Source organism: Pecten maximus, chromosome 12 (genome assembly GCF_902652985.1).
Source record: "Pecten maximus chromosome 12, xPecMax1.1, whole genome shotgun sequence".
Classification (NCBI taxonomy): domain Eukaryota; kingdom Metazoa; phylum Mollusca; class Bivalvia; order Pectinida; family Pectinidae; genus Pecten; species Pecten maximus.
The window spans coordinates 26,527,852-26,539,350 of NC_047026.1; the positions used below are offsets into that span (position 1 = coordinate 26,527,852).

At 36.1% G+C, this 11,499-nt stretch overlaps 1 protein-coding gene across 2 annotated transcripts in view; it reads right to left on the minus strand.

Annotated features, from left to right (window-relative positions):
* LOC117339167 (kinase non-catalytic C-lobe domain-containing protein 1-like) overlaps positions 1-6,956 on the minus strand; it is a 77,698-nt gene extending 70,742 nt beyond the window's left edge. Inside the window, exons 1-2 of one of the 2 annotated variants that reach the window (XM_033900605.1) lie at positions 6,849-6,956; positions 1,714-2,536 (exon numbers count right to left, since the gene is read on the minus strand). In XM_033900605.1, coding sequence (XP_033756496.1) covers positions 1,714-2,206 — 493 coding nt within the window. In that variant the 5' untranslated portion in view covers positions 2,207-2,536; positions 6,849-6,956. Of the gene's footprint in view, positions 1-1,713; positions 3,090-6,848 lie in introns of those variants that run through there. The other variant, XM_033900604.1, reaches the window with a different exon arrangement.
* Between the last annotated feature and the right edge of the window lie 4,543 nt (positions 6,957-11,499).

The window sequence follows — 11,499 nt, forward strand, 5'->3', positions numbered from 1 at the left end:
TATGACACCTGTACAGTTTACCTGTATGACACTTGTACAGTTTACCTGTATGACACTTGTACAGTATACCTGTATGACACTTGTACAGTATACCTGTATGACACTTGTACAGTATACCTGTATGACACCTGTACAGTATACCTGTATGATACCTATACAGTATACCTGTATGACACTTGTAGAGTATACCTGTATGACACTTGTACAGTATACCCGTATGACACTTGTACAGTATACTTGTATGACACTTGTACAGTATACCCGTATGACACTTGTACAGTATACCTGTATGACACCTGTACAGTATACCCGTATGACACTTGTACAGTATACTTGTATGACACTTGTACAGTATAACTGTATGGCACTTGTACAGTATACCTGTATGATACCTATACAGTATACATGTATGACACTTGTACAGTATACCTGTATGACACTTGTACAGTATACCTGTATGACACTTGTACAGTATACCTGTATGACACTTGTACAGTATACCTGTATGACACTTGTACAATATACCTGCTTGACACCTGTACAGTATACCTGTATGACACCTATACAGTATACCTGTATGACACCTGTAAAGTATACCTGTATGATACCTGTACAGTATACATGTATGACACTTGTAGGTATACCTGTATGACACTTGTACAGTATACCTGTATGACACCTGTACAGTATACCTGTATGACACCTGTACAGTATACCTGTATGACACCTGTACAGTATACCTGTATGACACCTGTACAGTATACCTGTATGACACCTGTACAGTATACCTGTATGACACCTGTACAGTATACCTGTATGACACCTGTACAGTATACCTGTATGACACCTGTACAGTATACCTGTATGACACCTGTACAGTATACCTGTATGACACCTGTACAGTATACCTGTATGACACCTGTACAGTTTACCTGTATGACACTTGTACAGTTTACCTGTATGACACTTGTACAGTATACCTGTATGACACTTGTACAGTATACCTGTATGACACTTGTACAGTATACCTGTATGACACCTGTACAGTATACCTGTATGATACCTATACAGTATACCTGTATGACACTTGTAGAGTATACCTGTATGACACTTGTACAGTATACCCGTATGACACTTGTACAGTATACCTGTATGATACCTGTACAGTATACCTCTATGACACTTGTACAGTATACCTGTATGGTAAATGTATATATTATAATATGATTGTATATTACCTTAACAATACCTGTACAGTATACCTGTATGACACCTGTACAGTATACCTGTATGACACTGATACAGTTTTCACCTGTACATGATTAACACCTGTATATACTGTACATTACTCTATGTGAATTGTAGGAGGACAGTACCACTTCCACAGCCCATATAAACATGAAAGGGGACCAACACTTTTGGTGAACCTTATCCTGTCTTGTGAGCCACATTTGATGTTGGATTGAACTTGAACTCACTTGATATCACGGTGAATCTGACCATGTCTTGTGAGCTACAATTGATGTTGGAATGAACTCTAACCTTCAACCCTAGTACCTCTACACTTTTCTGAGTAGAGTGAATTTCAACTTGTTCAATTTACCTATAATCAAGATTCTTCTAAGAACCTTTCTAATATGCCACATATTTCATGTTGTTAGCAATATATTCATGTAAATATCGTATTCATAAAGAAAACATGAAGCGACTTACCTGAACCAAGATCGAGGAAGCAGACATTTCCGGCGTTGTCAAAAGCGACGGTGTCCGGAGTGATGCAGAGGGTTTGGAACATGTCTGGTGTGCAATTAACAACCTCCAAAACGAGGCAGCACTCACGACAAAGTGCCCACAACTCCTCTTCGACTAAAGAGGAGTCACGTGCCGCCAAAATATCGGCTAAGTTCACAGCCTCATCTGCTTCATTCACACCAGCCAGAGAATCTACATCATCGTCGCCATAGTAATTTCCATCTCTTCGATCATATTCATTCAAATTCTCATCTTGTAATAATGGCGGAAGATGATCTTTTTGATGTGAAGCTAATAATTCCCCATCTTCCGTAAATTCGTGATTTTCCTTTTCATTGGAACATTCCTCTGGTGTCAGATGCTCATGAAGATACTCGTATCCGCCATCCTCCGGCAGGAAATCCTCCTCATCGGGGTGATTCCCCGTCCCCGTGGGATTCTGTGGAGACTCCATTTTATGGGGAAGAAATGTCCGCCGTTTCCCTTACACGGTTTTTCACAGTGAAACACAAGGTAACACTTCACATAGCGGATATAACACACTCCGATTTTCTAAACGAACCATAACACAATCAGCATGCTATACCTATGTCTACTACACTGTTCTATACCTGTATCTAACTGTATATTGACTTATACACATGACAACTGATAAAAATCCTGAATAACACACTTAATTTCCATTTTGTAATTTTATCCTGCTGAAATTATTCCGGAAGAACACGGACGTTAAAATTAAAAATCCAATACATCCTGAAAGATTTTGGTGTCAGATTTCCTTCATCTGAAATATAAACAGAAAATATACATGTGTAATAAGACTCGATCCGGTAATGAACTAAACACAAATCATGTACAAATACAAGATGCGTTAGATTGGGTCCCCAAATATCAAATATAATGTGTTAATTCCATTGATTTTATGAATATGTATCCAATATGTAAATGTCACAGAACTGCAGACAGAATACTGATTAAAAAATTTACACAAAACGTCAGGTGTTTTAAAATTCCACAGTGCTATCGCGCCACGATCGGTGAACTGAATTGCCTTGGAATACCTGAAAAATAATCACAATAACAGTGTGATAGGTGGCTATTCTCCATTACAAAGAAACTGCGGGACAGTATACTAATGAATTGTTTCATCGTCACGGTTAGACTACTCTCAATCCCTTATGAATCGGACCAAGCTTAAATCCCACACATACAAAATATACATATCACAGTTTAAATACAGCAAGGCATACATGGGCTACACTAAGCTTGTCTGACAGGGTGCCAATATTTTTGTCACAGAACCTGAGTCAGGTATTTCTACTGTTAGTTGAGATACACAGGTAAAGGGACATGTATTCGCCTTACCTGTGTGAATACAGTTTCCACAGGTGTGCTAGGCACACTTACCTTTCAACATCTCACTTGTACAAATATGACCATATATTTAATAAACAAACTGTATTCATTTACCTATATGTGTGTATACATGTACCTGTGCAGACCCACCTTATAGCCAGTATATACCATTCAATACCCTTTTTGTGCCAGCCTACCTGTATACCTGCCCTACCTGTAGTGCCTAACGAGAACTGGCTACCATATATGTAGTCAGGTACCGGACAGTATGTATATACATTTTTCAAATATAACATTACATGCTGGGGCTTGTTAAATGGTTGAGTGATTTCACTATAAAGCAAATACGATCAATCACAAATATCATACAGGTAATTCCTGGGCTAACAAGTATCACCAATAACCTGTAACGATACGTGTGCCAATTAATGTGTTGAGACTTAAAAACAATTTCTACTACAAACAATGCTATACTGATATTCAATAATCCATTGTATCACCAGGATGACGACCCAGTATATACTTCATACCTGGACAAATTCTGTCAAATATTTACTAAGACTTACCTGTCCATAGTGTAAATACCTGTCTGTATAATGACATATTACAGTCATCAAGACACCTACTAGATGTTTACAAAACAACATACACACATACAGGTCTAAAACAGCCACCTAAGAAGCTATATCTGCCTTTTATAAACATGTAGGTGTTACTGGTGGTCTTTATAAACAGGTAATTCGGGTACATTGGTCTTTATAAACAGGTAATTCGGGTCATGTGGTCTTTATAAACAGGTAATTCGGGTACATTGGTCTTTATAAGCAGGTAATTCGGGTCATGTGGTCTTTATAAACAGGTAATTCGGGTACATTGGTCTTTATAAACAGGTAATTCGGGTCATGTGGTCTTTATATTTTGGTGGTTCATGTACATACATTGTATGGTCTTTATAGAAGGTAATCCAGGTACATGTGGCTTCTAGACAGGTAGTTGAACATCACCTGTGACATTTAGACAGGTTTCTAAGTTAAGAGTGGTCTTTATAGACAGATAATTCATGTACAGATGACCTTTATAGACAATTAATTCAGGTACAAATGACCTTTATAGACAAGTAATTTAGGTACAAATGACCTTTATAAACAGGTAATTGATGTACATGTGGTCGTTATAGACAGGTAATCCAGGTACATGTTACCTTTATAGATAGGTAATTCAGGTACAGATGACCTTTAAAGACAGGTAATTCAAGTACAGATGGTCTTTATAGACAGGTAATGCAAGTACAGGTGGTCTTTATAGACAGGTAATGCAAGAACAGATGGTCTTTATAGACAGGTAATGCAAGTACATGTGGTCTTTATAGACAGGTTATGCAAGTACAGGTGGTCTTTATAGATAGCTTTGATTTTCCATTTAGTTGATATGACTTACAGACCTTGATAGACAGGTATGATATCAGCTGCAGTCAAACCTGACATCATGCTCACTTCAAACATAAAAACCTGTCTATTGACAGACCATCTGTTTCAGTTTCTAGCATAAAATAATGCATTATACCAGTGTCTACTATTGCATGGACCTCTACATAAAAGCCACCTGTGTATAAAGGACTCTTTTCTGTAGTACCTTGAGGGGCCTTTATGGACAGGTTTGACAATATATACAATTGGGCTTCAGTTCTATTTAGGTATTGTCATACTTCAGGAATCATATCTGATGTTATTTTTATGGATGTGTTTATTTTGAATGTTAATAAAAAAAAGATTATCAATTTTTTCTTCAATATCTTAGCTGTAAATTTCATACAGACAATCATAAATCTATTGTTGAAACTGGCAGATGGCACCAGATTGAGTATTATGAAAGAAAATGCCCATAGTGTAATAATCAACAAATTGTGACAAATTTCAAAATTTACTTGAATGTACAACATTGTCTGCTTAAAGAATTCTATATATAGATAAATATAATTGGTCAAGACCAAATATTATTAAGTTGTAAATTTGTTTTCTCTTTGCATTATCTTGCGAAAAGGGAAATAAAATGAATTTGAATAACATACCAAAAGCTCACAAATTATTAAGACCACAAATTTCATGAATATCAATTACCCCTGAGATTCCAATAAAAGTTTTTAATGATAAAGAAAAGACAAAATTGTTAAAACTAAACTCTCAGAATTAATTTCTAAACATCAATCTGGAAAAAACCAGGCTTTAATATATACAGGTTTTAATATATACAGGTTTTAATATATACAGGTTTTCCAGTTTACCAAGAGGCAGACAAGTTTAACAGTGTCATTTACAGATTCACAGAACTACAATACAACTTGTCAAACAGCTTCATTTTCAATTTTTCTATAACCTCATTCCCTGTAAATGAGCCATTTATCACAAGTGGCGATCAGGCATATTTACCTAGACCAACGTCAACAGCTGTGATTTTCAATGGCTTTAAATTATTATGTCTACATTTCGCTGTTGTCAAATAGAACACATCCTATTTATCCTCGATATTGGGAATTTTCTACCACAAATATCCAATCAAGCACCACAAACCTTTTACCATGTATATATTTACCTATAGCTTACCTGTAAAATTTGCACCTGTTCGATTTCCAACAATAAACACGTACATTCACGTAAATTTGCCAATTTAGCCAGGCTTATACGATGGTATGTGTACCAGTCTAGGGCAGTCCAGTCCAAATACATCATGGTGTATTGAACGCACTATATATATATTTTTTGTCTTTTGACAAGAACAAAAAGACTCGGGGCACATCAATTTACAAATTACCTCATTTACTTCAAGCCTTGTTAGCTTTACGATATAAAAATACATGGATGTGTCTATCTATATAGATTTTACTATTTCAAAACTTTTGATTTCTTATCACTTTTCTTAATCCTCCAGTGATCTATTATATATTAATGCTAAATTCCTCCAAACATAGAAGTAAAATGTACATACATGTAACAATATAGATTGATAGATATTTTTTAAAGTTGAGGATACTTTTCCTATTTTGCCCAGTGACTCAGTCAGGAGGTGGTTGATTAATGAATTTCTATGACAATTTACTGTACACATGCATTTACGCCTCTCAGACATAATGTCATCAGGGTCAGGCCATGTTTCTTTAACAACAAAAATGTTATAGTTCCTTGCATATGCAATAATTAGTAAAGATGCTGTAACAGGAAGCAGGTACAGGCTAATACCATGGATCGAACCAGTGACCATCGGCTTGCCAGTCCACTGTTCTACTGATTCAGCTGAAGGGAAACTCCCCCTAAAATTACCACAATGTACCCACATATAAAACCCTCCATTTTATGTTATGTTCACCTCGGAAAACCTCAACCCAGGATATAGCTCCAACAAAAATTCTCTATATAGCTCAAATTTGAAGTGGTCAACTCCACTGCCTCCATAAGGGATCGAAACTGTGACCCTTGGCTTGCCAATTTATGTTCTACCAATCAAGCTATGATATATCTACCTGGTAGTATCACTATGGTAAGTCAAGGGCTCACAGGTTCTATCCCCGATGGAGACAAACTATTCACTTATGCATAGTGTACCATTCTCTGTGTCAATACGGAAAGCTTCTGTATATATTTATATATACTTGGTATTTCATCTGTAAATCATTTTTAAAACAAAGTTGAATTTGAGCTATCTTTAAAGTACATTACACCATAAAGACACCAAGCCCTCCACGTTACCTCTGAGTTGCAAGATCGAAAATCATGTGGGGCAGTTGGCTGGTACTGAACTTAGGCCGGTGGATGTTCTCTGGTGGTTGTTCTCGGGGTACTCCGGCTTTCCTCCACCTCCAAAATCTGACACATCCTTAAGTGGCCCTGGCTGTTAATAGGACATTAAATAAAATAAAAATCAGAATGTTCAAACTCACCCTATGGATGCTAGTGCAAAGTTGAAACTTGTGTCGATTAAAAAAAATAACTTCTATCACCCCCAATAACATTAATGGAATGTTTCATTAAGTGTTTTGGAAAGGTCTATTGATTTTGTTAGGTATGTCAAGTCCCTGCCTACTACAATTCTTGATGCTAAATGTAATTAATTAACGTCCTATTAACAGCCAGGGTCATTTAAGGACGTGCCAGGTTTAGAGGTGGAGGAAAGCCGGAATACCCGGAGAAAAACCACCGGCCTACAATCAGTACCTGGCAACTGCCCCACGTACGTTTCGAACTCGCAACCCAGAGGTGGAGGGCTAGTGATAAAGTGTCGGGACACCTTAACCACTCGGCCACCGCGACCCCTATCACCTAACAGAGGGAGGTACCTGGTGGTCAAAAGACCACACATGACCTAACAGAGGGAGGTACCTGGTGGTCAAATGACCACACATGACCTGGTAATATACAGGTATATATAGAAATATGTTGTAGGGCCTTTATATAGAGACTTAATCTGTTGATACATCAGTATACTCCCGAAAGGTATTTAAATAGTCAGGACAATTTTAATATTGATCCAATTAATTATGAAAGTTTTCATTAGTGTCAGTCCTAAATGAACGATTTCTGATAAATATTTGTGTCAGGTACACCACTAGGAACTATGGTCGGGAAAATAAAGGGGTCCCTAATATAGTCAGGGAAATAAACGGGTCCCTAATATAGTCAGGAGAAAAAAGGGGGTCCCTAATATAGTCAGGGAAATAATGGGGTCCCTAATATAGTCAGGAAAATAAAGGGTCCCTAATATAGACAGGAAAATAAAGGGGTCCCTAATATAGTCAGGGAAATAAAGGGGTCCCTAATATAGTCAGGAAAATAAAGGGGTCCCTAATATAGCCAGGATATATATAAATCAGTTATACATGTACAGTGTACCACAATTAACTGTTAACTGCCAATTAAGCCAGCTGTGTTCTACTCATTTAGACAGAAGACTTTTGATAAAATGTATTCCAAATTAGTTATGTTTCTATGTACCATATATTTAAACAGTATCACTGCAACATATTGAAAAATTTTGATAACACATATTCCAAATAAGTCATATTTATCTTCATAAACCTAATTGAAAACATTTGATTACTTCAAAACTGTATGTTACATACATATACACAATGTACACTATCAAAATTTCAAATTTATGTTTTTTTTTAACAATCTCATGATGTAAGTGAAGGAAATGTTTGCTAAGTGTTATGCTCTGTGAACAGTCAGTGTTATTTTGAGATAGGGATCTCATTGTAGTAGTTGGTGGCTACCTCACTGAACATCTTGTGAGGCCGGTGAGTAATATATGACATCCAGGGCAGTGTGGGTAACAAAATATTACCATTTTGGTTAAAATATGTACTCTTTTCTTGTTCATTTTATTGAAATATTTCAGAAAAAAAATCTTAAGAAAAAGTACTTTTATTTTGGAAACAACTTTAAATGTGTAGGCCATGTGAAAATGATTTGTCATGGTAGATATTTTACAGGGTAACCTTGTGGTTTCACCTGTAGTCTTGTCAAAATCCGCCTTTGAAGTTCACCTGAAGGCTTTACCTGTAAATCACTGTCAATTTCAGCTTAATATTTTCAAACTCGTCCTTCTGTAAACGTCTTACTTCAGTGACCACATTTAATTGAATTTTGTTTATGGATGTAGGTAACTTGATTAAAGTAATATATCCCTAACCACCAAATAAAAATATTGGAAGTTTAAACTGGGTCACCATTAACAGTCCAAGTGCAATGTTATAAAATCTTGGAATACAATTAATGTACACACATTTATACTTTTCTTACAAGACAATATTTTTGATGATCTTTTCTAAAAAAAGATTTAGATTATGCATTACAGGCATATTAAAAGTTGTTTCTGTTGTATAACTTCCTTCTTTAAAAGGAATTCTGTATCAACATGAAGAATAAAGTTAAATTTAAAATAATTGCTTTTTATTATTTATTTTAAATGTTTTTTAGAAGAATCCATAAAAATGCCATCTCAGTATATTTTCGATTTTTGAAATTTGTAATTTACTGTAATTTGGATTTTTAAAAACAAAACCAAGAATAAACACAATTAAATAACAAATTTCAGGTTCTTTCAAACTCCAGACTTATCTACTAGCAAGGATCCCATATTACAATGCACAACAACTATCAAGGGAGGTAACTACAGAAAAAAAAGACTCTATATACCCCTGAAGCAGTATCACCTTAAAACAAAAGGAAGTGATCCTCACAAACTTAAAAAGAGCGACTGGAGAACTAATTGGGCAAGAACAAGTGAAGGGGATCTCCAAGTTAGATTTGGTTTGGTTTTTAGTTGTTTAATGTCCTATCAACACCAGCTAAGTTTATTTAATGGAATATGAAACACTCATAAAACAATACCCTCAAAACAAAAGACTTATTTTTTATTTCTATTTTAAAATAAAAGCTGTTTTTTTTAAATACATGTTTTCTCCAAAACGTTCAGATATCAAGAAAATCAGCATGGAAAGGCATTGTATCTTATTGCAACAAAGCAAATGGTGGCTCATAGATCACTTATGTCAATTTTCATGACAATCGGTTCATCAGGACAGCCTCCCTTGTGCAAGGTGCAGCATGTGATGAATACATGCGTTTTTGGAGGCTGCACGTTCATGTTTTGTCGCTGTGTGATAGACTGGAACTGATGCTGATTTTACCAAAAACATCCAGCAGAACACCTCTGGAGATCACAAACATTATACTGACAACACAGGTGAATCAAAACTTGTCCAATTTCTAATTTTTGAAAAAGATGGAAATGATCGTGTCATGATTCAAAATTAGTCTGGATCAGCATACCAATTAGATACCTATATAAATTAGTCTGGGGTCAGCATACCAATTAGATACCTATATAAATTAGTCTGGATCAGCATACCAATTAGATACCTATATAAATTAGTCTGGGGTCAGCATACCAATTAGATACCTATATAAATTAGTCTGGACCAGCATACCAATTAGATACCTATATAAATTAGTCTGGGGTCAGCATACCAATTAGATACCTATATAAATTAGTCTGGATCAGCATACCAATTAGATACCTATATAAATTAGTCTGGGGTCAGCATACCAATTAGATACCTATATAAATTAGTCTGGATCAGCATACCAATTAGATACCTATATAAATTAGTCTGGACCAGCATACCAATTAGATACCTATATAAATTAGTCTGGATCAGCATACCAATTAGATACCTATATAAATTAGTCTGGACCAGCATACCAATTAGATACCTATATAAATTAGTCTGGGGTCAGCATACCAATTAGATACCTATATAAATTAGTCTGGACCAGCATACCAATTAGATACCTATATAAATTAGTCTGGATCAGCATACCAATTAGATACCTATATAAATTAGTCTGGACCAGCATACCAATTAGATACCTATATAAATTAGTCTGGGGTCAGCATACCAATTAGATACCTATATAAATTAGAAGGTCGCTTTCCAGGTAGGAATCCAACCTCGGTCTCTGGTGTGATAACCGAGCCTGCTCCGTGAGCTGAGACAATTGTCACGTAAAGGTTGATAAAAACCTTACAAAGAGCCACAAAAAGTCCGTTTGACAACATTTATGTACCCATTGCAGCCTTGTGTGTGACATATACCTCACATCTGAGAGATTTACGAGCATTTCAATCATAAGTAAAACCTGACAGGTTCATCTGTAGTGACCCTGAAGCTGTGCCTAGTCTATAATTAATTACCTACAACGACGTCCCAGCCTACTACTACACACACGTTGGTGAGGTTCGGGATGTGTTTTATCCCTGTGGCCATTTTAATATGAGTACCGAGGATGCAGTCGAATGGAATCCAGAGATATACTCTCGTTCATTACTCTATGGGTTCATGGTTATGCCAACAAAAACTAGAATATTTTGCAATTAGTCTAACAATGATATATAATATTGTGACTTACGCCTGTGTTCCCGCGGTTCCGCCGACCGGTCCCACTGCATTTGTGACGTTACACGCTATAAGCGGAAATAGACACCGGACACCTGAGGGAGAACAGCACACCTTATCTCGACTAATTTATACCCTACCCGTCAGATTACATCTAGTTTTCCTTACTCTATAGTTATCGAATCAAAGGGAAACCCGCATCCTAAACACGGTATTGTCCAAGTTTTTCGACAAAGCGTAAAAACTGAAACGAAAACTGTTAAAAGGCCAGATCATTTTCTGAAACCTTAAACCAAAATGCACTCATGTGTTGTAATAAGCTTAAGGAGAAAGTTACCGTTCTGTGACGTTTACAAAGACGTGATACTTATTTATATATGGATGGGGTAATACTGTACGTATCTTCACATAGTGTAAATTATGACGGCTGAATATTGTAT